Genomic DNA, 26690 nt, shown 5'->3' with positions numbered 1-26690 from the left:
GTGATGGACAGTCTTTGGAATCTGCAAATGTTCAGATACCAGTGTAGCCATTTTAACTGCTACTGTTCCATAGTTGAGGGTATTCAACCATCCACTGAGAGTGGAAATGGAACAATTTTTAATAAAATGACTTGGACAAAGGTTGAATTCAGTCTGCTTTTCCGTTAGTGTATGTGCACTTGCATAGCTTCTGAGTCACTACAATACATGGCAAGCAATGCAACCTTTGGCCCCATTATATTTCCATTTTCTGTCTAGATGCTTTTTAATGTAGTCATAGACAATAATTTTCCTGTAAAATGTGCAACTTATGCCAAAAATAACCTAAAACCTACAATTTGCTAGAAAAAAATAAGCAATATTTTCTATCTAATTCAATAAGGCATGTTTTCCTAGTGAAGATACATTGCCCAGCATCCAGTGAGTGTATGCATTATCCCGTAATTTGGAACATAGTCCCGTAATTCATGGAACAGTTTTAAGATTTTTTCTTTTGGCTGCCCCCATGTTTACTGTATGTCTCCGCCAGAGAGGCGAGCTAAGGCAGTGTGGTAAAGAGGGCGAGGCTACATGAGAGGCGGCGCGCGGCGGGGGCGGGCTAAGCGTAGCGTTACGTGCTCGAGCCCGTGAGTCGCGCTCCTCGTTCCTGCCTCGCGAGCCTCGGTGAAAGGATTTGGCGCCAGGCGGATCTCTTTCTGCAGCTGCCGCAGCCATACGAGCCAGCCGCCTACGCCCAGACCGCATCGAGTTCCTGCCGTCACCGCTGCCGCCATGAGCTGCTCGCCGGTGAACGTGAAAAAGTTGAAGGTGTCCGAGCTCAAGGAGGAGCTGAAGAAGCGGCGCCTCTCCGACAAGGGCCTCAAGGCCGAGCTCATGGAACGGCTCCAAGCCGCGCTCGACCAAGAGGAGGCCGGCGGAGGGGGCTTAGCCAGCACCGAGCCCGGCAATGGCAACATCGAGGAGTTGGGAGAAGCCGCTCCGGGCGGCGGAGGTGACCAGGAGCAGTTGCTGATGGCTTCGGGAGGCGGAGGCCCCGACCAGGCCGCGGCCTGCGACGACGATGAGGAGGCGGAGTTCGGCGGCTGCCAGGGAGAGGAGGAGGAGGAAGAAGGCATGGAGTTGGGCGAAGAAAACGGCGAAGGGGTGGCGGCTGGTGAAGAAGAGGCGGCCGATGATCTAGAAGACGACGAGAACGGCGACGACCAAGGCTTTCAGGAGGGGGAAGATGAGGAGGAAGACGCCGCCGCCGCCGGCGCGTCCACCACTAGCAGCAGCGGGAACGCCAACGGCCATGGCGCCGTGGCGAAAGAATTGTCTGGCAAAGGCGCTACCGCTCCGGAGGCCTCGGCTTCGACTCCTGCATCTTCGGGCCAGGCCGGCGCCAAGCAGCTTTCGCCCGCTCAGCAGCCGCAGCAACAAAAGGCCGGAGGGCCCGCTCGCCCTGCGGGTGAGTACTTCGCGGGGCCCAGATGGGCGGGGGCGGTTGGTAGCTTCTTCACGGGGTCGGGGAACGCCGCCATCTTCTTTTCTTTTGGTGGCCGCGGTAACTCGTCCTTTGGGGATTTCCAGGCCTCGCGCGCCGCGTGTTTCGGAGGGGGAGGGGCTCTTGCGCCATTTCGCGAGAGCAACGAGGCAGGGGAGAGGGGGAAGGGCGGCCTAGAGGAGCCGCTGGGGCGCGCTGTGGAACGCGCGGGGGGGGGGATTTGTGCGCTTTGCGTCACATCCGCTCGCGAGGCGCTGAGGCCTTGCTAAGTACGATGGAGGCGGGCGAATCCATTTCTTCGGATGTAGGCCTCTCGCGGCGGCTTGTTTCTTTGGGTGAGGGTTACGAGGTCACTTTAGAGCCGCCTTCAGATTCACTGAGCGGAAATGATGCCAGAAACCGCGAAATGGCGGCCTAGTTCTGGAAATAAAACGGAAAGCGGTGGATCTGTATAGCGATGGGTTGTTGCGTAGTCAGCTTGCGGGCGTATTTCCAGAGCAGGATTTTTGTCCCTTTGCACTGCACGATATTGTTTCTAATGTACTTTATTTTTTCCTTCAAAAATTCCAAGGGGAAACTAAATCTGAACAAAAACCTGGTGAGAAAAAAAGGGGAGTGAAAAGACCACGGGAAGACCACGGACGAGGCTATTTTGAGTATATTGAAGAAAACAAGTATAGCAGGTAATAAGTGGTATTTAAATTTTTTAAATGAAATACTTAAATATTTTCTGATAGTTGAATTCAAGTGCCTTTTTTAATTGATCAGGGCCAAATCACCACAGCCACCTGTTGAAGAAGAGGACGAACACTTTGATGACACAGTGGTTTGTCTTGATACTTGTAAGTAAATAAAAAGTATGCTGGTCTCTTAAAAGATACTTCTTTGGTAAGACTTTGAGGATCTACTTATGCTTATTCCCACACCTGAGGTACAATTTCTGCTTTTATTTGAATTGATTGTTCAAATGTCCCTTACTATTGTAAGTTATCAAGATTGTTTACAAATGGGGTGATTATGATGAAAAGCCAAATGAAAAAGTGGTGCAACATACATAGTTATAGATTGAGTGTTTTTTGTATCTTATCTATGCCTATCTTTTAAAATTAACTATGTTTCCAGCATCTATATTAGTCTCTGAATTATCATTTCCCCATCAACATTGGGTTGCTACACAGCTCCAATATATATATTTCATCACTCCTACATTCTGACGGTTTAGCTAGTAGGAATTATTCAGTGGTACATGGTAGTAGGATTGGTTGTAATACACATTAAAAATGTATATATTTTAAGCTTTATTTGGAAAATCTTACTGTAGTCATTCCGAATAGTTTTATGATATCAACATTTGAACTAAAATAATATCAACTGCTTATATTCAAGTTATTGTTATAGAGAAATTGTAACTTATATATTCCCATCAAAGCCAATATGATGCAAAATACCAATTACTGGTGAATTTTTAAAATATCATTTTCCATAAAAATTGGTGGAATTTTATATACAGCACTTTCAGAGCTGTAATAAAGTATTATTAAATGCTGGAACGAAGCACATAAGCCTGCATTGGTGAAGTATTGCTAACTGATAGAAACCAGTTTTAAAATATGTGTTTTATCAAGTTTACAGTAAATCAGATTGTTCTTTGCTGCAGGTTCCTTCAGTTTTGTCATGCCATGAATGGTTAAGTGATATGTGATTAAAGATTTATTTTTTTAAAGAACTGTACCTAATATATGGAGCATGGCTTTTGAAGAAAGCTATTACTTCTGTTTTATAAAAGCCTATCGCTTGCATGTTCACTGTAGTTTTGAATGAACAGTGAGCTTGATTTTGGGATAGAGATCCAGGGAGGCTTAGTTCTGAATAAGTGTACTTTTAAGTCCTGTTAAGGGGCCAAAATTTTAAGTTTGGCATTAAAGGCAAAAATATTCTGAATACCTTAATATAAAATTACGCTGCTTTGAGTGAAATGCAGTAGTATCTGTCAGAAGAAGTTGAAATTGATGAACAATATTTTTCTCTGTGTCCATCTATATCTCTCGAGGTACCCCACAAATTGAAAATGATATAGAAAATTTTGGAAGCAAGGAAAGAAAATACTATCATTTCATACAGTATGGACAGATTAATGTAAAAATGTAAAAACATAAAAACCAAGTTATCAAATATTCTTAGTTATCTCAGAAACCTAGTTTTAGCTGTTGTGTATGACCAATATCTATAATATGATTCTAGGTTAATATCAATTTCGAAAGTTTATGATTATTTTGGTGTCCTTTGTTCAAAAACTTTTAGAGCACCATTGAAAATTGCTTAACATGACACCTGTTGTCTTGAAAACCATGTTGTGTACTGTTTTAATTTTCTGCTATATTAGACATAGCAAAGCATACAAAGGAGCATACACCAAAAGGAAGTTGGGCAAACATTTGGCATTTATTTTGCTACTAGTGTTGTGTCCACTATCCTATGCTGGATACATGTTAGTGAACACACAGAAGTAAGGATACTGCAGCAAATTATTTGCTTATTGCAACCTAATTGAAATTGTTTGCATAGTTATCTGAGTATTGATCTGGGATGCTCAAGAGAACTCAAAACCTGATTCATGGAGCATTAAAAGCTCTTGGTCAAAGGGGAACAGCTTTGTAAATAAAGGATATGAAATAATTGGTACAAGGGCAACTTGAATTTTGACTTTCTGTGAATTGTTAAAAAGAGTGGAAATTTTTACAAGTCATCCAATTATCAACTAATAGGCAGATCATATATTGTATGCCCACATTCAAGAGGAAACTGGACTTTCTGCTTTTTCTTTGAAAACATTTCGCTTCAAATCAAACTAGAAAGTTCAGTTGGATCTTGAAAAAAAAGCACTTTTGGAACAATCATGACCTAGATAATTGAGATTCTCCATAGACATTGTTTATTTTCATGTTAGAATGTATTACAACAGATTTCAACTGTATCCCACCTCCCCCCTTTTTTTGGGACAGATAACTGTGACCTACATTTTAAAATCTCAAGAGATCGTTTTAGTGCTTCTTCATTAACCATGGAAAGTTTTGCCTTTCTGTGGGCTGGAGGACGAGCATCCTATGGAGTTTCAAAAGGAAAAGTCTGTTTTGAGATGAAAGTAAGTGAAATTAATAGTGATGTTAGGTGCTCATTGATGCTGAAAGTGTTTTTGCTGAAATACAACATGTAAAGGTAAATAAGATACTTTGTTGGTATCTGAAAGTATGAATATGTAAGAGGCCTAATTAAAAATTAATACAAAGTATAGTAACCCCCTTTGCTTTTAAAGAAAAAGCTTGCTAGAAAAGAATTGTTGGCTCTTGGGAAGAATGTATATGATTAATATTAAAATAAATATCAATAGTGGACTTCTTTGTAATCAAAATAGCATTATCCATACACAAGAGGAAATGTGTCTTGAGTTCAGGTTTGCAAAAATAGCAAGAAAATGTCCATGCGAAAAACATGTTCAATATATATATATAGCATGAAAAGTAGAGAGGAAAGCTGGGTGTGTTTGGCTGAAATTCTGAAGAGAAAGCCCTGGTGGTATAATATATTTTCTAGCTGTTTTTATTCTCAAAACTAAATTATATTATTTTCTGTGGAATAGGTAACTGAAAAAATCCCTGTTAAGCATCTGTATACAAAAGACATTGACATACATGAAGTGAGAGTTGGCTGGTCACTAAACACAAGTGGGATGCTGCTTGGTAAGATTTTTTCCCCAGGTTTTTCTGTGGAGTTAAGCTGCCATTCTGAGATGAGAGAGGACAAACTTCAGTTTTTTTAAAAAAATTGGCTAATTATAGCCTGTTTGGAATTAGTTACATTTGTTCTAAAAATAAAATGTAATTAAGTGTACATATGATAGTTGGCCAGTTAGGCATCTTTGGTCCCTCTTCCCTCTTTTCTTAGCTAAACATTTTATTCTTCGGTTCTTTTAGTAAAGGGAAGATATGAAGCAGTTTGTATGTGATCTGCTATATTTTATATACATGGTAGAATATACAAAACTTTTGTCTTGAATTTTTTAGTTGTATTGGTGTTCTTACAAAGTTGAAATATTCATGGATATGATTTGCACCTGAAACTAGATTTTGTATTCACAAAAAGTTAAAAAGAAATGCTTTGTGTTAAGCTTCCAAGGCACACAATGCAGTGATTAAAATGTTACAAAAATCAACATAAGTTACAAAAAAAGTTTAAACAAAAATCATTTTTACTTTTGGAAGTTCTTCTGCATGGAATATAGAAAGTGTAGCTTCTATATAGGATAATACTGGAAGGAATTTCTCATACATCAAGGAAAGTTACAAGAAACAACACTTTGAAACATCACTGGTTTTTGTCTCTCTCTCAAGTTTAGCTCTACTGTCTGTCTCATTTACATTCTTGACTCCCTTTAGGATAATGGGTTTACTGGAGAATGCTTGTGAAAAATAATTTTTCAGAGGTTAGTATAGAATGCTAGAGAGAATCTCATTGGATATAAAAACAATGGAGTTTGTTCCATTGGTATAGGCATTTTAACACCCATCCCTGCTAAAAAACTATAACTCCTTTTCTCCAATATATAATTCGCCTTAAGCCGTTAGTATGTTTTTGTGTTGTCTACAGTCTGAAAGCCTCATCTGCAATTGTTCACATTTATTAGGTGAGGAGGAATTCTCTTATGGATACTCATTAAAAGGGATAAAGACATGCAATTGTGAGATTGAAGATTTTGGTGAGAAATTTGATGAAAATGATGTGATCGGATGTTTTGCTGTAAGTCTTCATTATCTTACTAGAGTTATACATGTTCTATATTGTTGTGTGTTTGTAATTTTTAATAACTAGAACAACTAACTGGATAACTCTATTACAGTAATGCAAAAGTTCCTTTTCCTTTAAGCCAGCTGATTTTTTTCTTGTACCACGTCATTCCAGAGACACTTTCCACAAATAAATCCTCTGAACTGGAAGTTATTTGGGATGTTCAGGAGATGAATATTAAAACAATATATTTCATTTGGAATCTCATGTCTTAATTCCTTCTGTTTGGCGAATTTACTTAATAGTACTGAACCGCTTTGAAACAGATAGTCAAGGAGGAAGTTTAGTATTGTCTAAAGTTAACCAAAGCACTCCTAAATAGATCAGAATGTTTTTCAGACTCAAATGTTTCTCTAGTTTTGTTACAGCTTTACTAGACCTTCAGTCTAAAATTTACTGTTAGATCTTAACTAGTAATCTGTTCAGATTTATGGTTTCTTTCTGATATTTAATTTTTTTTATTGTATTTTTGTGATATTCTCTATGGACTGTACACCGCCCCGAGTCCCTTCTGGGAGAGGGGGCGGTCTAGAAGCATAAATAAATTGAATTGAATTGAATATCTTAAACTACTGAGGATTTGCCATTATGTTAATAAAATATTTTTTGTTATGGCAGAATTTTGATGGTGATGAGGTGGAATTCTCTTACTCAAAGAATGGGCAGGACCTTGGAATTGCTTTCAAGATTCCTAAAGAAGTTCTTTCTGAACGGCCCATTTTCCCACATGTCCTCTGCCATAATTGTGCAGTCGAATTCAACTTTGGCCAGAAGGATGAGCCTTATTTTCCCATACCAGAGGGGTATACATTCATCCAAAATGTTAATCTGGAAGATAGAGTTAGAGGACCCAAAGGACCAGAACATAAGAAAGACTGTGAAGTAAGTAATAGCCCATTGTTGAACTAATATAAAAACTTAGTGCTTTCAGAAGGAAGGATTGTTTTTTATGCTTCCTACTGGGTCCTGCAATGCTGAAGGCTTATAGTACACGTCAAACATTTGGGTAGGTAATGAAGTGTCTTATTTTGAGGCCTTATAATTAAAATCATTACTAAATTTTCATTAGGTGGTCATGATGATTGGTTTGCCTGGGGCTGGAAAGACTACATGGGTCACCAAACATTCATCAGATAATCCTGGAAAATACAACATCCTTGGAACAAATACTATTATGGACAAAATGATGGTAAGATATTACTGTACTAATTTATTGCACAATTTTTATATATAGAAACTCTGGATTGTTGTAAATAATTTGGCAGTGGAGTTACAGATCATTTGGTTGACTAGTCTTATCAGTTGTAGTGTGCTTTTCATTGAGGATGTGACATTACTGGAAAGAGCAGGGACAGTTATTCACGTGAGTTGGGAATTAAATTCCTGATTCTTATATTTGGAAATGTGGCTATTAATGTGTTTCAGATTCTTGATTGAAAGATAATATTAAAACTATCCTGGCTGTTGAGATGAAACAGTTCTTTTTGACATTCCAATAATTAGTGTTTCTGATTTGAAAGATGTTGCAACTGGCTAATCAAATTGACACTTTGAAAATAAATTGGGATAGCATGTTTTATTCTTGAGATTTATTGTCTTAAGTGAAAGGATAAAGTGGCTTTATTTTTTACATTTTAATTTATCAAGCTTAAAATGAATAATAAAACTTAAAATCAGAAATGATATATGCTACTTTGATTTTTATAGGTTGCAGGTTTTAAGCGGCAAATGGCTGACACTGGAAAACTTAACACACTGCTTCAAAGAGCACCTCAGTGTCTTGGCAAATTTATTGAGATTGCTGCTCGTAAGAAACGGAACTTTATTCTGGATCAGGTATGGGGGCTAGACTTCTTTATGTTACTAATGCAATTAAGCTGCAGTTTAAGGGGCATATAGTTTAAACTTCAGTGGGAAATAAATATTTGATGCATAAAGTTGAAATTACAGCAATTGTGTTCAAAATACAGTTAAAATCGGGGAAAATGATTACCCTAGAATCTCGGCCTAACGTACATAACTTCCTTCTACTTGTAAACTTCATTGCATTATACATATGGAGGTGAAATCTAAGCACACTAATTTAACTTAGCTCTAACAATGACAGCTACGTGTAGTAAGTTACTGCATTTTTTTCAGACAAATGTGTCTGCAGCTGCGCAGAGGAGAAAAATGTGCCTGTTTGCAGGCTTCCAGCGCAAAGCAGTTGTTGTTTGCCCAAAAGATGAAGACTACAAGCAAAGAACACAAAAGAAGGCAGAGGTGGAGGGAAAAGATCTTCCAGAGCATGCAGTGCTCAAAATGAAAGGCATGGAACATAATCTATACTGTGTTCTAGGATGTTGAGTATCTGTTTAAAGGAGTAATGTAAAATCTATAAAGATTCAAAATTTCTTGCCTTAAACAATTAATGCCTCTTTAAAAAAAACTGGAAGACTTCTGTAACTTTGTTAAGACAACACTATATTGTGTTCCCTCTGCTGCAGTCCTTAACACTACTCAGTCATGATATGCTTCATGCAGATGCACAAAGCTGTCTTGGCATTAAAGTGCCCTAGAAAACGAAGCTGAACATGTTTAGTGGACATGTATTCCCAGTTCAACCTTATAGGGAGAATGTGTCAAGTGTTCGAGAATCTTGCTCTTAGCATCTTGAGTTGAAGATCACCTGTCTTATATTCCTTTTATATAGGAGGGGAACTTTGGCTTATTCCGATTTATCAGAAATAAATACTGAATATTGAGGGCTCTCTGTCTTATAGGAAATTTTACTCTGCCAGAGGTGTCAGAATGTTTTGATGAAATAATCTACGTAGAGTTGCAAAAAGATGAAGCCCAAAAACTTCTGGAGCAGTACAAAGAAGAAAGCAAGAAGGCCCTTCCTCCAGAAAAAAAGCAGAATACTGGTTCAAAGAAAAGTAATAAAAAGAGTGGTAAAAACCAGTTTAACAGAGGTGGACAGAGAGGACGTGGTGGATTTAACATGCGTGGCAACTTCAGAGGAGGAGGTAGACAGTAGTGCAATTTGTCCTAATATGTTCCGTACATTGTAGGAATCATCTTAAGTGCCTGATCCTAAAATAGAAAAGAGTTGTGATGGGTTTACAGCTACCTATATCTAGTTCCAGAAACTTCTCAGGCTCAAACACAAGGCAGCATCAGTATTTGTAAAGTAGGATAAAGACTGCTATGCAGCTGTTAAGTATCCCTTTTGTAAAGAGTGTTTGTCTTGATTCATGGTTAACATGAAAGTGACAGGTGGTGGCTGAAAAAGTTGGGACTTTGTCATTTCCTTTCACTACAGTGATTCTTAAGGAACTCTATTTGGGGTCCTACAGATGTTTGCCAGTTGAGGTTTGGATTCATGGCAGCCTGGGTGTTGGGCAGAGGCTAACAATGAAGGGTAGTTGCTTGTAGTGTGTGCCTTTCTGGGTTAATAGTTTTAAAAAAATAGACATCGAATGAGTAGCATTTTCCCCCCACAGTCCCTGGAAATCGTGGCGGCTATAACAGGAGAGGTGGCAATATGCCCCAGCGTGGAGGTGGCGGTGGTGGAGCCATAGGCTATCCATATCCTCGTGGTCCTGTCTTCCCAGTAAGAGGAGGAGGTGGCGGTGGAGGCTATTCAAACAGAGGAAATTATAACAGAGGTGGAATGCCCAACAGAGGGAACTATAATCAGGTAATGTGTTAGAACCAAGAAGATGGTCTTATTGTCTTGAATAATTTGCTTTCAGTAATCAATCTAGATATAATTAAAAGAAGTATGTTCCTTTGATATGTAAGCTTGAAAAGAAGCCTGTTGCTGAGAGTATGTCTAAAGTTTTAACATTTATAACATTTCAGTTACTTTTACTTTGAATCAGTTTTTTCTCCCTTACATTCTTTACCTGATTCCGGTGATCTTTAAATCAAGGAATAATATCCATACTCATTTATTTGTAATGCCATTTTGTGTGCAGTTGTAATCAAGACTCCAAATGATTAAGATGACAGATATATAACATAAATGCCACCATATAAAAATTGAGCACCAGCCACATTAAATACAATGGTGCAATCAGTTGGTTTCCCAATCCCTACTTTCCCCCCCAAATAATGGCTATTAAGATAAATGGATCTAGTCCTAAACTGTTACTTGTAGTTGAGTCAGGTTTTTTAAAAATAAAATAGTACATTTTTATCTAGAATTCTGGCAGATTCCAAGTATATTTAGTGTAGTGTTGCATAGAATAATACAGCTATTAACCTGAACAAAGCTTTTAGGTTTTGCTCTAAATGGTTCATGGATGTTGTACTTGATAAGAAATAACTTGCAAATACATTTTCAAATATACTATGGTGTATTGGGGACATGTTCTTAGTAATAAGTTTTAGCATTTTTTAAATAGAATTTATATTTTGCTGGAGTACAAAAATTTGATTGGATTGACAAATTAGTGTTCAACAGATAACCCAAATTAACCCATTTCTTTGCTTTGTAGAATTTCAGAGGAAGGGGAAACAATCGTGGCTACAAAAATCAATCTCAGGGCTACAACCAATGGCAGCAGGGTGTAAGTATACTTCTCAATCTCAATTTTAAATAAAACACTTTGCATATACTTCTTTCTTTTTATAAGTCTCATAAGTAAGCCATAAACTTAAATTTGACATGACATTGTGTTCTCTTTGTTCTTTTTCAGCAATTCTGGGGTCAGAAGCCATGGAGTCAGCATTACCACCAAGGATATTATTGAATTCCCAAATAAAAATGAACTGATCCATATTTCTTCAAAACCTTCACAAGAAATCGACTGTTTTCTTTAGTAGGCTAACTTTTTAAACATTCCACAAGAGGAAGTGCCTGCAGGTTCCTTTTTAGAAGCTTTGTGGGTTTTGGTTTTTTTTTTTTTTTTGTACATTTTTAATTGCAGTTTTAAAGTGAATCTTAAAAGAACCTCAGCATTGTGCACGATGAGCGAATGTGTCAGTATTTCAGGGTTCTTACATTTTATCTGTAAAATGTGATTTTTTTTTACCACAACAAAAGTAAAATGTTGCTTTGTATCTGGTGTCCTCTGATTAAAGATTTTTTTTCTCCCCCTCCCCTCAATTTCTAGGAAACAGTCGTGAGTCATCAAAACAGAATATTTAGCAACCAGGCTTTTTGTGCTCCCCCCCTCCACCCAAAATACAATGTAAATAACATTCATTACACTCCATCTTCCACTCCCTCCTCTCTACACAGTTTTTAGGTATGGAAGAAGGAAGAAAAATCAAAAGTCTCTTGGCAATAAAAGGAGTATTTTTTTTAAATTTGGCAATGTTTTTGAAGAGGCAAAACCTTAAAGCTAAATAGTGATGGTGGAGTGCACATCTAACCTGGTTGCATTTGTCTGTTGAGGCTCAACTTGTGAAGGTACACACCATCAACTTTTTCCATTGTTCTGCATTTTGATTCTGAAAAAGCTGGCTCTGCCCATTTCTTATTAAACGAACTTGTTGTAAATCCAGTTGTCTAATGGGATCTATATGAAGTTAGCTGTGTGTCTGTAACCCTTTCCCCACAAATACTGTGTATTTAGTGTGCTTGTAGTAGTATACTCCACCATTTTGTAAACAAATGAAATTGTGATTCACCCATTTTATATCTAATTTTTAATCATGTTAGTTTTCAGATGGGTGTGTCTCCTTAGCCTGCTGATTTACTTTAAAGAAAGTGGGTGGAGAAATTAACTTTAGCCGTTTGTTTGCAATAAAATAAAATCATTTTACTCTTACTCTGGGATTCTCACCACATTGGTCTAAAATCCCTTTAATGAAACAGTTAGATTCAATGTTTAAAGTAATCTGATTTCTGAGAAGGTTCAAAATGTATGCTCTCCACATCCTATGATATAGAGGAGAGAACCCTACACAAATTGTCATTTTAATAGAAAATATGGAAATATGCCTGTTTATTATTTTTGCAGTTTGAATTCCTGTGTTGCAAGTTACTACACTAAAGCTGATAATGGCTTTCTTATGTCCACTAATAGTGCTTAAATTCCTAACTTCATTACCAGAATTTTGCAGAACTGTGACTGCAGTTTAATATAGATGAAATTAGTTGCAGAGAAGACTTGCTGTGGGGGTGGGGGGTGGGGTACAAGTGACTTTAACAGGAGTAAAATGAAAGTGGACATTTTTGTGCATTTTATCGTGAATTCCATTAAGTTGGCAGTCGGTTTGCATGTACTATCTTCAGCATTTCTAGTTCTTGGGAAACATGTTATCCATAGATTTTAATAGCTTTCAGCAAAATACTGATGTCCTTGAAAACAAGTAATAGAATTTATTTTGATTGAAAAAAGATTTGTTTCCCAAAATGCACTTGGCCTTAATAAATTTTAGGCACGCCTGAGAATCATTTCTCCCTAATTTATTTGTTGTATTTTGTGCCTTTCCCTTCTATTCCTCTCCCCTTTGTATTTGGGCTAAGAAAGGTTTTGGGATGCTTTGTATTGATTTTTGGGAGCTTAGTGCATGCATTCTATTTGGACTTAGTATTCCTACAATATTTACTAATATGAACAAATTATTCCTAAATTTGATTTACTAGGAAACTACTTTATGAAGCAGTCTGCATTCATGAGGGTACGATATGATCCCTTTGGACATGATATCAAAGTTTGTTTTCTGTAAAGAAAGCACCTTTTTTGTGAAGGGATGTGTTTGTTCTTTAAAAAAAAACCCTTTGGGACAGTAGAAAATATTTGGGGAGCTACTTTTAGTTTTTGAAAAATGTAAGTTTGGGGTAAGCTATTTTACAAGTGTACACAACATAATTTCACAGTTCTCTTGGCTTTGGCTCAAGGAGCAGGTGGCAACATGAACATGTGGATCTTTGCACATATCCACTTTGTGCAGCAGTTGGTCCTATTTCCAGATCAAGACATGTATTTCACGCCCTAGTTGCTTCCTAGTTGGATGATTATAATGCATTCACTGGGCATGCACTTAAAAAACATTAAAAAAACAGGTAGTCTAGAAAGTAGCAATGCAGGCATTCTGCCACTCTACTTGCTTCCAACAAGAATGCAGTGCTGGTTGTCATCTTTAACCCCTGCACAGCGCAAGGCAAAAACAACTGAGGGACTGTCTTATCACCAGTGGTTTCTGCCTGTTTTACCAGATCTGGCAGCGTACACATTCCAGATCTCTTCTATGAAACAGTATTTCCTTGTGGGACCTAAAAGGCATACAGCCTTTGTTAGAAGTTTTCCTTGTGGAAAAGGCTCCTGCTGAATTTCAGGTGGTCCCAATTTTCTTGTTTCCCAAAAGACCTGAAAACCATGCTGCTTTCAGGATTTAGGGCCAAGATGCTAGCAAGTCCCTCTTCGTATTTTGTTACATATTTTAGTTTTGGTTGCAAATACCTATTTTACCATATTTTTTATACATGTTAACTCTTTTCTGCTTTGTTAGCTACAGTTCAGACTGTCATACATTTTCAAAATAAGTAACGTGTGTTCTAGGTCAGTGATACCCAACCTTTTTGACACCAGGGATTGGTTTCGTGGAAGATAAAAATTTTCCACAGCTTGGGAGGGATGGTTTTGCTTGCTCAACTGCTGCTCACCTTCAGTTGTGCAGCCAGGTTCCTAATAGGCCATGGACTAAAACCCAAAACGTAGAAGATAAATGCTGTTCTATCAGTTTAAAACTTCAGCTGAAAATAGAATTAACTAATTACTTTTTCTCTAAAAACTAAGTGTATTTATAACAAAACGACCAGGCTCCTCAAAATGTCCTGGAATGTTTCTTGCCATGTTGTTGTGCTAGTTAAAGTCAATTGGGGCTGGAAAGTCCCTGGTTCAAATCCCATTCTCAGCCAAAAAGATTGCTCCATGACTGGACCAATAACCTTGGTTAAAAGTACTTCCCAGGTTTGGGAAACTAGTAAGAGTGAAATGCAAGCTGCTGCATAAAATCACCTATTAGTGATTAGTCTTTTAATTTGGATTGAGTTTGTTTTTCACTGATCATTGTAAGCTGCCTAGAGTCATGTTTTAAGATGTTGAGATACAAAATTAAATAAAATAGGGTTGGCTGCTGGCTGGTTAAACAAATCTAGGAACACTTTTTCTTCTTACTGAAGCATAATAAGATGATAGATTTAAAATGGCTGCTGACATTGTAGAAAACAAAATGATAAGTTGAACTTCAGACTTCAAAAAAATTTCAAAGATGAAGCAATGTATTTCAAACAGTATTTTACTATTTCCAAAAATATGAAAAATTTTCATGACCAGTTTCTTTACACATTAGGAGACAAGTATTAGTCTATGTGAATAGCTATATACTTGGGAAATCCAGGCACAGATTTTGAAATTGGATATAAGCCCTGTAGAACTGGGATGGAGATAAATAGGGGGAAAAAAGGTATTACTATATTTCCAATTTCTTATAGGTGCTAACAGTCTACAATCCCTACCAAAAATCAATTGAGCCTAAGTAGGTTTTAAGATTTACCAATAAAGGAAAATATTTGTAGCTCTCAGTTGAAACGAGGGGTCCTTGATATTCTCTTGAGTTTGCGTGTTTCACTGAGGTTTCATGACCTCAGTGATGTTACCTAGCTTGGGTAATTAAAGGTCTGCAAGAAAACAAGCTCAGAGCACCAATGGCCTCATTTAAGTTTTAGATTATTTAATCTACAGAATTTGGGGTGTGTAAAATTCGTGGTTGCAATTTTATGACTTGGGCAAAGAAACTCAGCAGCTTCTAGATATTTACAACATGATTTCTCAGTGCACTTGTACAGACTTCATTGGAAAAAGGTATCACATTAAAAGCCTACATTTATTAATATACTGCGTTCTTTACAAATACTTTGTACATTAATATGCAATTAATGAACATACTGAGTTTTTCTACTAGGTATAGTTTTTTTCCAATTAAAATTAAGAAAACAATCCTGCTTTTTTAGCAATAAGATATTCTACAAGATCAGTGGGTCATTAAGACATTAGTAACAATATATTATAGTACATCTTGGTAAAATGTTTTTTCAAGTATTTGGTTTCTTTATAACAATGCCAATTTTTAAAAAGTGATAGGTAGATAATATGCCATACATGCATACAGTAGCTTGATGCAAAGCCTGCACAAATTATGTCTGAAGAAATGACTGGCGCAAGGTCATCTAGCTACATCATCTGGTTCTCATCAGTGTAAATGTTTTAAATTTTTAAAAAACCCATGTGCATTACTATATATAAATTAAGCGACAATTCTTAGAAACTAAAGGCCTCAGGCACTGCACCTTTACAGATGAAAAATTCTGAAAAGGGGAAAATGAAATACAGTATTGCAATTTAGAAAGAGATTGAAATCTATAGAACAAAGGTATAGCTAACATTAGAATCCGGGAAATATTTTGCATGATCATCAAAAGTTTTAGCATAGCATTCAAAATATATTTGTTCTTTGTAGCATGAGTTCAGGCAAACTGCTATTCCATTTCCTATTAATATAGTACTGAAACAGCGGGAAAATTGTGCTCAGAGGCAGTAGCTGAGAGAAACTTTAACATTATTGCTATACTTCATTAAGAGCAAAGTAACCACTATTGTCCTTTAGTTTTGGCTATTTTGTCCAATGAATAAAGCCTTCAATGTGCTGTTGCTATATTTTTAATTTATCAGAAAAAACATTGCTAGAATGTGCCACTTTAGAAAGATGCTCTCAAAGCAGTATATTTACATACAAACCAGTGATAAAATGAGAATAAAAAACTGATTTTTACAATACAAGAAATGTTTTATTAAATTACAGTAAGGTGCGGTAAATACACATAATCAGTATAAAATATTTTAATGGCATTGCTAAAACTAATGGCTTTTTTCATGATTTGTTTTTCTCCTTGTGGGGTCAAACTCGGTGCCTTCAAAAAGTATCTTGTTTTTTATCGCTTCTTGAACCATACGTTGCTGAAACCTTAGTTTTGCATTGTTGTATCTACAATAGAACCTTTAAGAAGCACATGATTATCACTTGCATTATTATTTATATTTTGTTTGCTTTATAGCAATTAAAACTAGACAGAAGAAGAAAAAAGCATGATTTCTTTATCACAGAATATAAATCCAGCTGTTGTCAGACTGACATACATTAAACTTAAAGAACACATGCTACATTTTTCTCTATTCTTTATGTAAAAACATTTTATTGCCATTCATATTTATATATTTCTGTTTTCTGTGTCAGTCCAAAAACATCAGACTTCCACCAGTACTTGTCATGGAAGCTATTTCAAACACCTTCCCCATTATGCCTATACAAAAAAACAGCAGACATGCCTATTCTTTTTTTCATTGCAATAGCCTTTTTTAAAGAACAGCAACTAGTAGGAAATTTTAAAAGCTTAGTTACCTAGTCTAAAAAAATTGCATGGTTGCCAATCAAAAAACACAACTGGGTGACTCACAAACAATTTGGGAATCACAATTTGATGCCAATTTTGAAATAAACCAAGTTCTATATGGAAATTATGGAAGAAAGTTTGGTCATTGTTGCCAATGAAACCAACTGGGTAGAAATTCGGACAGATGCATGGAAAGTACAATTTTCCCAGGTGATAAGGAAACCTTACTACAAATAAGTACTGTGTGATTATTAATAAGTGTAGAAAAAATATTTGCATGATCAATCTTAAAACAGTAAGCTATCATAATTTTTGAATTATACCCACCAGCATCCTAATGTTGTCACAAAGAAACCTCCTACTCCCAAGTTATAGGATCGTCTCACTTTGCCTGATGATGAGAGAAGAGTTATCGTACTCATACTGAACATGTGTTGATAAGGCAGCAATAACAAAAATATAGGAAATCACAGTAAAACATAATCCAAAATAGTTATTTTTGAAGTTTAACATAACAATAGAATAGATCATTGTTGGAATACTTATTTTAGTTGAATGGGATTAACTGAAACTGCATTAAACCTGAGATCATCACTACAGAACAATTATTTGGAAAGCACAAAGAGCATATCGATAAAGGAAGAACAGAGGAGAAACATGCAAACTATTGAAATAAGATTTCTAGTTAAGGACTGCAACAGACTGGTTGATCACTGAATTATTCTTTTACTATTAGTTTTAATTAATTAACATTTAGAAGTTTAAAGTTTACCGCCAATATTCAAAGCTTAGGGATTGTTGATAATATGCACTTTTTCTAGGAAGGAATGCAGAGTGACAGAAACAAGTACAGTACTACTTTGAAAGAGGTGTCAATTGTGTTTATTAAAATGGTGCATAGATGGCAAATAATAATCTGAGAAACTATGATGGGAAAATAAAAAAAATAAAACTTTATACACAATCATTTAATTTATATGTTAACAGGTCTTTATTTTTTACTTACTAGTTGCCAAAAAGTGTCCGAGCCCTACACCTAGACCACCCAATATTCCATAAAGAAATGATTGTCGAGCACAAGGAATTTTATGGATTTCCAGCATTTCCTGCAGAAAGGACTGAAAAGAAATTAAATGCATTATAGTTAATATATACTTGGGGCTCACCAAATGTAACTTTAAAATAGACAAGAACAATTTCTCTGAATAATAAAGATCCAATTTCAAAAAAGGCATCAACCTCTATTATAGTTAAGCATAACAGAAATTTGGTGCAAAACCTTTTTTACTGAGCCACAAAGAAAGGAAAAACTGAACAGTGAAGTCAAACAATTGCAACAAATAAAACTTATTCATCAAATGTGACTTGTAGATATTTCAGTGATTAAAATTTAGTTTGGCTACAGGAAATATGCTTCTTTTGATTCTATTGATTTACAAATGGTCTTTGATAGTATTAAGTAGATCATGAGCTGGATAACTCTAATATTACTTTCCTGGTGGATAAGTTGCAGAAGGTGATGCTTGGTCATATTAATAATCATTATCAACTTCAAATTTATATTTCTAATGTATAAATTATTCAAATGAATATATTCGGAGGTTTGAGATACAGTGTTATAAATTACTGGTAACATCAAATTTACTAGTACAACTTAAATAAAGCCATCTGCATTCTGAATTAGTTTCTGACCACGGACCTCACAGTTTTACGAATGGATCAGTAAGAGCTTCATAACTGAGTTGCATTCTTATTAAGGCTTGGGAAAAGAGATTTTGAGCTTATTTCAGTTTTCATAAATTTCCTATCTCAATATGGAGAAAACTTTAAAATGTGCTAATGCTGGTAGAAAAATTAGTAGTAGTATGAAGTCTGCATTAAGGAATAAACATTTGTTGATAGAAACAAAAATGGCTGTATATAAGAGAATGTGTTTCCCAATTTGTTATATAGAGCTGAGAGTTGAATGTGTCAGGGGAAAAATAAAAATGAAAGCAGTTACTGGTACATAGGGTAGAATTTATAACATGTATATAACAGGAAGCTAGTCAGAGAGAAATCTAACCTGGAAATAAGGAGAAACTTCTTGGCAGTGAGAACAATTAGTTGATGGAACAGTTGCCTCTTGGAGTTGTGAGTGCAACTCACCATTGCTGGTGGTTTTCAAGAAAATACTGGACAAACATTTGTCTGGGATGGAATAAGAAGTCCTTCCTTGGGTGGGATGAGGGTTGGGCTAATGTCCCTTTCAGCCCTGTGATTCTATACTTAAAAACTGTGTATAGTGAAACAAAAACAGCGATGAATATGAGCTGAATATTAAAATAAATATATTGTGGAGGTTTGATTGTACAAAAAAATGAATGAGAATTGAATTGTAAATGTATGGTGTGTATCTGTGCATGTAAAGATATAGCAAAGGGTTGAGAAGAATGGGAAGATGGAGAAAGTCATGGTCTTATGGAATAAGATCTGCAAAAAAAAAGCAAGAAGTTTTCAGAACCAAAGGCCACATAAGAAATGGTATATGGATGCAGAGAAACCAATTATTTGCCACGACAGAAAATATGAATTTAGTGAATGGTGTTCATATATCACAACTGTAATCAAACTTTGGAATTTGCTACTATGAAATATAATGGTGACTTCCAGTTTGCCCGGTTTCAAAAAAGGTTTGACCAATTCATGGAAGTCAGACAATGACTATTAACGTGTGAGGGATACTATACTTGTCTTTGAAAGCTGGGAAACTAATGGGGTTCCTTTTGCTGTCAGTTGGCAACTGTGAGGAGACTACTGGACTAGACTGGCCAAGGATCCAATCCATCTTGGCATTACTTATGTTTTTATAATGAATTAGATGTAACTACATTTTTTCATATCTCCTGATTTTAATTTCTTCACTTCACCCTTTCTATACTTTGCATAATATTTTTTACTCTGAAGAGAATGTTGTGATAGGTATGTGTGTTGTCTGTATTTAGCACTACTGTATAGCCTGTAATACATTGTCACCATACAAATAAACACAATTACACATTATAAAATATGCATATGTTGTATTAAGGATGATCCTTTCCCAAGAGGGTAAAGATCCTTTGAAAGTCTGATATCATGTAACAGTCGCTAAGAATTTAAATTACCAGAATGCTGAGCATATTATATTTGATAAAAACTCTCTTCATAACAATTATTGGTTCTTTGGAAAAATATTAGGTACATTTGGATATTTCTTTCAAACAGCAGAACAATAATTGGGATCATATCCCCAAGATATTTTTACTACTACACTTTGTATGTCTGTATCAACAAATACAAGTAAGATTAACCATCATTCTTTCATTTTCGCTCTTTCCTAGTGGTAGCCAAACTCCTTTTAAAATAATGCTGAGTAGCAGGGATTATGGCTGTTATTTTGAAATAGGGTCGCTTGGGTGCAATGGCATTTCCAGAAGCAACTGTCATCAGCCCAACGTGGAAGGAAAAAAAGCAGCCTGTTGTTTTAAGGAGATTTGGCAGATTAAAATTAAATCCAGGACTCCTACATTTAGCTGTCAAAAGGAGACGAGAGGTCACCGAAACCTTCGTGATCAGAACTACGGTGTATCTCTGAACGGGGAGAAGAAAAGTCGTCTAGCCTGGACTGCTTGAGAAAGTGGCTATTCACGGTTGAAAAGGCGGTACGTTTCGACCAACCGAGCCCTTCCGGGTTTGAAGCAATTCGGCGAAGAAGCAATTCTCTTTAAAGAAGATTTCACCTCCATTACCTTCTTAGAAATCTTTCTCTCTTCCTCCGTCGCCATGATCAGACAAGCGCCGGGGCTTTTTCCCGCAGTCCGGGCTCAGAACTACGACCAGCGAGTCAGAATGCCGCGATAGGCAGAGAGGCCTTATGCTAAAAAGCAAACAAACCCAAAACCAGCCACTCTACCCACTCGCCTTTCCCGCCCGCCTCTCCCCTCCCCTCTTAACTCGGCCTCTCCTTTATCTCTATGGTGCTGGGAGATTGAACTGACGCCATTTTAGGTCTAGAGATTGCGAACGGGAATCCTTTGTTCAGTGAGATGGGTCACGGAGCAGCGCGCGCGCGTCGTCTGCATGCACGGGCGCGCGGGCGCGCTCCTTCCCGCACGCCACGGTTTACCGTTCCCCTCTCTGAGCGCTCAAGGTGGAGCTGAAATCTTTTTTATATACATGTTTTTTTTAATTAAAAACACCTAGAAGGCCCCCATTGTGTCTGTACTTGTAATAGAATGACTAGAGACGCTATCACTAACATAGGAGTCTCTGGGAATGATAAGACTTTCTGGCTTGGAAATTGGAGCTGTAGTGCAGTGTAACTAGAGAGTATCAGTTTAGGAAAAGGTGGATTAGAATATCGGACTAGGATGAGCCATATTCATAATTCTATAACTACCACACAGTTTGGCCTACCTCAAAGGATAGTTGTGAAGACAAAATGGAGGAATACCACAGTACGGAGTATTAAAATCCTTAAGTCATGCTGCCTGGGTCTATTGCAATATTTTTATAAAAATTATATGGAGATATTTGAAATCTTTTGCGAGCCCTTTCAAAATTCCTCTTCCCAAACACTCGATGCTTTTCTATATCCAGTTTCCAGCTATAAATAAATATATTACATTGTAGATATCCATAGTAAAGCCATTTTCACTATGACTTGCAAAAATGTCACAAAATAGCAAGTAAATGTTTGTATGTTCAAGGCACTGGGAGTAAGTTGAGAGAAGGTAGAGGAGAGAAAATGTCTTATACGTGTAGGCCTCAATTTATGACCATTCAGTTCAGTGACCATTCCAAGCTCCAACAAAGCTGAAAAAATGGATTTATAACCATTGCAGCTTCCCTGTTGTAGAAAGTTAGCACCCACCCATCTCCTACAAGAATGAAATATTTTAGGAAATATTAAAAAGGCAGAATATTTCCCCTAAAAGAGAAATAGAAATCTTAAGACAGAAACACCAGGATAAGATGCTGAAAGTTACTTCAGGAAGTGATATATTGGATATAATTAATTAAAATATGTATATGATAAAGTGTTATAGAAAGATATCTGTACAAACTTGTACAAACTTATAGAAAATTAATGAAAATAGCTGCCTGATAAGAATTCCTGACATTTGTAGGAAGTGTGTATAATTCATTATAAGATATAGATCCATCTGCCATCTGGTGGTTATATGTAACATTGTCTTTGCTTTTAAGAAAGTTTGCTCCTTCATGTTACCAAGATTGCAGTATTTTTATATGCTCTTTTATGTGCTTAAAAATATATAGATTTTCTTTATATGAATAGAATGGGGAAGATGAAAGAGCAGATAAAGCAAGTTTATATTATTTGAAAAGCAAATTAAGGAAAATTTAACTCACTGTGGTCTCAGTCATCTCTTAGTTACAGTTAGCACTAGTTATATTTTAAATTAATATACAGATAATCAATTGCAGAATAAAACACCTCTAGGCATGGTTTGCAAAATGAGTAAGAAAATATTCCTAAAATGATTGAAAGAAATAAAAAAAGTACAGCAAAGATAAAACATTTTAAAAGACATAACCCTGCTTACAACGTTAAGGTAAAAGCTGTTTCCCTAAACATCTTTAGCAGGGAGTAAGCCACACAGTGGCATTTACTTCTGAAAAGATTTGGAAATCATATATAAGATTATTTCATAAAATACTCTCAGATTTAATGAGGCAATTAATATATAATCATTAAAATGTTGATAGAGTGTTCTTGTATTTGCTGAACCATATTCTGCATAATGCAATCAAAACACAGTGCTAGGGAGTACTTTATGAGTTGTGCTAGGGAGTACTTTATGAGTTGTACATGAATATTCAGGAATAATACTGACTACATGAATGGAATGTAGTTAATTTGTGTTGTAAGAGCTAATAATATCACTACAGTGCAGTATGTGTGATGTAAGTACTGTTTTTGTTCAAAATATATCTTTATGAGCTAATGTATCAGTGTAATCACAGTAAATTCATGATAATTATTTATATAAAACTTATGTCTTTAAATAGGTGTTGTGTAATGATACACAAGGAAGACAAAGCTTTACTGTGAGCTTATAAGACTTAATTAATGAGAAAAGAGATGGAATATAAAAGGAGAAGGAAAACAAAGTAGAGATTACTGGTGTGAAGTTTAGATGGAGAACCCATATTACAGATTTAACCAAGTTATAGTATTTTGAAACACAGTGAATGACTGACTCAACTTAAAAAATGTTTTGCTAGGTTAGACTATCTGTTGTTTTCCAGCAATAGACACCCAATGATCTTTGGCAGCACACACACACACAAAAACCAGGATAGGAGCCTAGATGTATCTAGTTGTTTGTTATAGACACTTGGTAATCAAAGATAATTACCTCAAATGAATACTGTACTTAAAAATGATAGCTTATATGTATCACTTCAAGTAGTACCTGGAAATGTACTGAATAATATAATATAAACATACTGAAAAAATTAAAAGACATGCATTCAAATTAATGTTTGTTTTTTTAAAATCATGTTTATAACATTAAATTAGAAAGGAAAACAGAATATCAGGTAACTTGTATTATCTCATGAGAAATATCAAATAAATCTAGTGGAATCAGTTCCTGATCTTCATCAATTGTTTCTTTATGCCTGATCATCCAGGAGCTGAGTTTCCTAAACAATCCTAAGAAAGATGCAATTTTGCCTTTGTTTCTCTCTTTCTTAGCTTTAGTGCAAGGTTTGTTTTTCACAGTCTTGTATTTCCCATGCTGTTTTTTACTTCTAAATAGTGATTTTAAATTTCTGTAGCTGCAAGTATTGATTAATTTTGTAGTTTCTGTTTTTGTTCTTTGCATTTTTGTTTCAATGTTCAGGAAAGCCATGAATCTGTCATTCAGTTTCTTGATGTTTGCTGTTAATTGAGGTAGTTTTTCTGACAGTTCTAGTAGATTGACAAATTCAGTCATCCTTCAAAAAACCTCTCGATGTTTACGGCTTTCAAGTTCTAAGAACAGGAAAATATTATTTACTTTAATCAGTAAAAGCCTTAATATTTAGACATTGTTAAAACTTACTAATCTTGTTTCTGTTAATGAATTTGGCAGATATCCATGGATCAAGACATTGCATACACAAATACAGCGTCAGTGAAGTTCTTCAAAGAATGTGTAGTATTCTGTTTCTATGGAATCAGATGACATCACTATTGGTTGAGTTACTTCATATATCAGCTCATAAATACAGACAGATTGTGCATATAAGAATATTCATCAAAGACTATACCTGAATAATTCCACATTCAATTGGATATTTGCTGGTAGGATCCTACCCAGAGGTGGGTTGCTGCTGGTTCGGCCGACCCAGTAGTGGAATTCAGGCCTGGGCCGCAGAACCAGCAGCGACCCAGGGCTGACACCCACCCCAAACCAGTTCACTCACTGTCGCTTGGCTGCCTCCATTTTGAATTTTAATGACTGCGCGTGCGCAGCTCACTGTAAATTGTTCTTCACATGCGCACAAAACAATTTACATAGAACAGCGCGCGCACACATTGCGTGCAGGTTGTGAACTGGCAGTAATGCCAGCAGCAACCCACCCCTGATCCTACTGATGGCCTTGCATAGATGTAACTTCAATAATCTTATTCTGGACATTTAACTGTTTAGCATTTCTCTAATTGAATAGGACAGCATCCTAAGATGTATAAAATCATGAAAATTCTCATGTCTTCAGCAAAGTTATGAAAACTTCTGTGCCAAGTAAAATCAAATCAAATCCATCACCTAAGCTATTCTTAGCCACCATCTGTGAAGACTAATTAATATAATTTGTCTACATCTGTTCTTATAACATAGATTTCAGAAATGCCTCTTTCTACACTGATGACATGCACGTTATAACTATAATAGTTGCTATACAAAAGCACGGTGAATGAAGTACTAATTCAGACTTTCAACTATAGCTATTGTAGAAAAGTAGTCATACTGGAGTGTAAAGCAGTGACATGTATCCTTTTTATATTTACAAAATCAAATTGTGTATTCCAGTGGGTGCTAATTCATTGTTTGATGAAATACCAAGTGCTGGTTATTATTTTTAAAAAGCTATATAGGCTGAGCCTAATCTCCATTGAGATAATGCCTTTCCGTGAGAGCCTCCATATCACTAAGATCATCTGAGGTTTGCTTAGTTGCTGCAAACTTATCTCATGGTAAGGATGGTGTAAGGTGGTTTTTTTGTGCTTTTTTTGACCTCTTCCAAATAAGGGTATGTATTAGCTATATCTCCCTTTAAAAGTTTTCATTGTTCTTTAACATTTGTGTTCCGTCTACCAATAATTAGTATGGTAAACAACCTGAATAAATAGCTTCTATGCTGGCTCACAATAAGCAAAAACCTGTGTGTTGAAAATAAGGGAAGTAATTGTGATGGAAATATGCAAGAACCATTATCCGGACAAAGAGGGCTGAAATATTCTTTAAGCTCTGGGAAGCTAGATAATATTCAGAAGCAATTCAGGCAAATGCCTTCTGATTCACTGTGCTATATTTCCCTATTTCTTATAGTTCAATCAGGTTTGTAAGGTTCTGTTGTTATAGCCTCTCAATAAAATAATTGTATTAATAGTTCTAGTCTTTGGAGATGATTTTCTGTTTTGGTCTTCTAGTAGCGCTAGCACCTACATAGCATCACCTAGACAACTGAATAAATGCTGATACCCAGTGCCAATGGGTTTTGAGAGCTTTCCTTCCATGTGATCATAGAACCATACATTTCACAGCAGTGACTCTGGATAGTGTATAAAGATTAAAACCACAAAGTATAATTCATAATGCCCTGATTGAAACCACACCTACTGCCCCTGTCCCAAGGTAGAGCATTCCTAACCGCTTAGCTTGAATCCCTTGGGGAACAGATAGGTCTTCAGAGCCTTACAACGAGCTAATAAGAGTCAGGACCATGTGTATCTTGGGTGAAGATGCTATTCTTCTGGACAGGCAGAACCATAGAGGAGGTGCAACTTCGGAGACCAACAAAAGGGCATTGTTGGAAGAGACCCAAAGCATGGCCTCTTTGCTAGATTTGGTGACATGGGAAAAAACAATGGGACCTAAGGATCCTTAACTCTTTTATTTTCTCATTTATCTGATTTAATTCTGCCACTACTGCTAATGGAAATATTTATTTATTCTGGCATACCAATATTTTGATTTCACAATGTAAAATTAAATTTGATACAATAGTGAAAAATGATTGAAAAGACACATTAAAATTGACAATATCAAACCACATATTTTTATAAAAACATCTTTTTAATAAATTAATGGATTCAAGTTTATAATAGTTAGACATAACAATGTAACAAAAGTCAACATCTTCTGCTATTTCATACAAATAGTATGTATTACAGTAAACATATTTTTAGTTTACAAAAATGTGTTGGTGAAAACTATCGTAAACCACCTAAAAGTGAACATCAGTTGTTAAGTTGTATTGCATGTATTCAAGAAGAACCTCACCATATTTTTATAATGAAACTACCCAGTTTATTAGTGTAGTCTGACATTTGTTAGCAATTAATTTTTGATTTCTTAAATATGAATGGCGTCTTAAAAAATGGCATTAATAAGACAAAACACCAAACAACTACAGTATTCTCTTTGATAAGAAACAAAATAGAAATTAGGCAGATCAGAGAACCCAAAATGTATTTCTTCTACCCGTTTTTTTTTTAAGGTTGAGATATCCAGTATTATAGGTAGAAAGGGTTTTTAGCTTTAATGCACACTATGGCTACTAGAGAAGTGCATTCCCTGCTGAGTAGTAATGCTGGTGAAACACCTTCAATTGTTGCTAGTTAGGGAAACAGATTTTGGCTGGTTGATTTGTTCAAGGAATCAAGTATAGAATTGATATAGCACACGTGATAAGTTATAGAACTCCCATCATTCCCTAAGA

The 26690-nt window shown here is 36.2% G+C and overlaps 2 protein-coding genes and 1 long non-coding RNA gene across 3 annotated transcripts in view; 1 reads left to right on the top strand and 2 right to left on the bottom strand.

Annotated features, from left to right (window-relative positions):
• The window catches only part of LOC309388140, a 432191-nt gene that overhangs the window by 370961 nt on the left and 34540 nt on the right, over positions 1-26690 (bottom strand). The window lies entirely within an intron of this gene.
• HNRNPU (heterogeneous nuclear ribonucleoprotein U) lies at positions 609-11374 on the top strand. The gene is made up of 14 exons (XM_081940938.1): positions 609-1447; positions 2055-2166; positions 2252-2325; positions 4486-4625; positions 5121-5220; positions 6165-6277; positions 6944-7207; positions 7395-7514; positions 8033-8161; positions 8465-8633; positions 9088-9333; positions 9811-10007; positions 10810-10881; positions 11011-11374. Exons 1-14 carry the CDS (start codon positions 772-774, stop codon positions 11062-11064), a joined length of 2466 nt encoding a protein of 821 aa, XP_081797064.1. The 5' UTR covers positions 609-771; the 3' UTR covers positions 11065-11374.
• On the bottom strand, positions 11208-20673 carry COX20 (cytochrome c oxidase assembly factor COX20). Its single transcript, XM_081940941.1, has 4 exons — positions 20483-20673; positions 17722-17833; positions 17043-17106; positions 11208-16321 (listed from the first exon to the last, which is right to left on the bottom strand). Exons 1-4 carry the CDS (start codon positions 20516-20518, stop codon positions 16183-16185), a joined length of 351 nt encoding a protein of 116 aa, XP_081797067.1. The 5' UTR covers positions 20519-20673; the 3' UTR covers positions 11208-16182.

Source organism: Natrix helvetica (genome assembly GCF_964273705.1).
Source record: "Natrix helvetica genome assembly, chromosome: 2".
In the NCBI taxonomy this organism is placed as follows: Eukaryota; Metazoa; Chordata; class Lepidosauria; order Squamata; family Natricidae; genus Natrix; species Natrix helvetica.
Note: the sequence above shows the minus strand (reverse complement) of the source record. Positions and strands in the feature narration are given on the sequence as shown.

What these genes read in the sequence shown, in the direction of transcription:
- HNRNPU (XM_081940938.1), top strand. Translation starts at nt 772, where the DNA reads ATGAGCTGCTCGCCGGTGAACGTGAAAAAGTTGAAGGTGTCCGAGCTC. An exon ending in CTATTATGGACAAAATGATG is followed by an intron (nt 7,515 to 8,032) that starts GTAAGATATTAC and finishes TGATTTTTATAG; the next exon opens with GTTGCAGGTTTTAAGCGGCA. An exon ending in GGAACTTTATTCTGGATCAG is followed by an intron (nt 8,162 to 8,464) that starts GTATGGGGGCTA and finishes CATTTTTTTCAG; the next exon opens with ACAAATGTGTCTGCAGCTGC.
- COX20 (XM_081940941.1), bottom strand. Translation starts at nt 20,518, where the DNA reads ATGGCGACGGAGGAAGAGAGAAAGATTTCTAAGAAG. An exon ending in CGGACACTTTTTGGCAACTA is followed by an intron (nt 17,107 to 17,721) that starts GTAAGTAAAAAA and finishes TCTCATCATCAG; the next exon opens with GCAAAGTGAGACGATCCTAT. An exon ending in GTGACAACATTAGGATGCTG is followed by an intron (nt 16,322 to 17,042) that starts GTGGGTATAATT and finishes TGCTTCTTAAAG; the next exon opens with GTTCTATTGTAGATACAACA.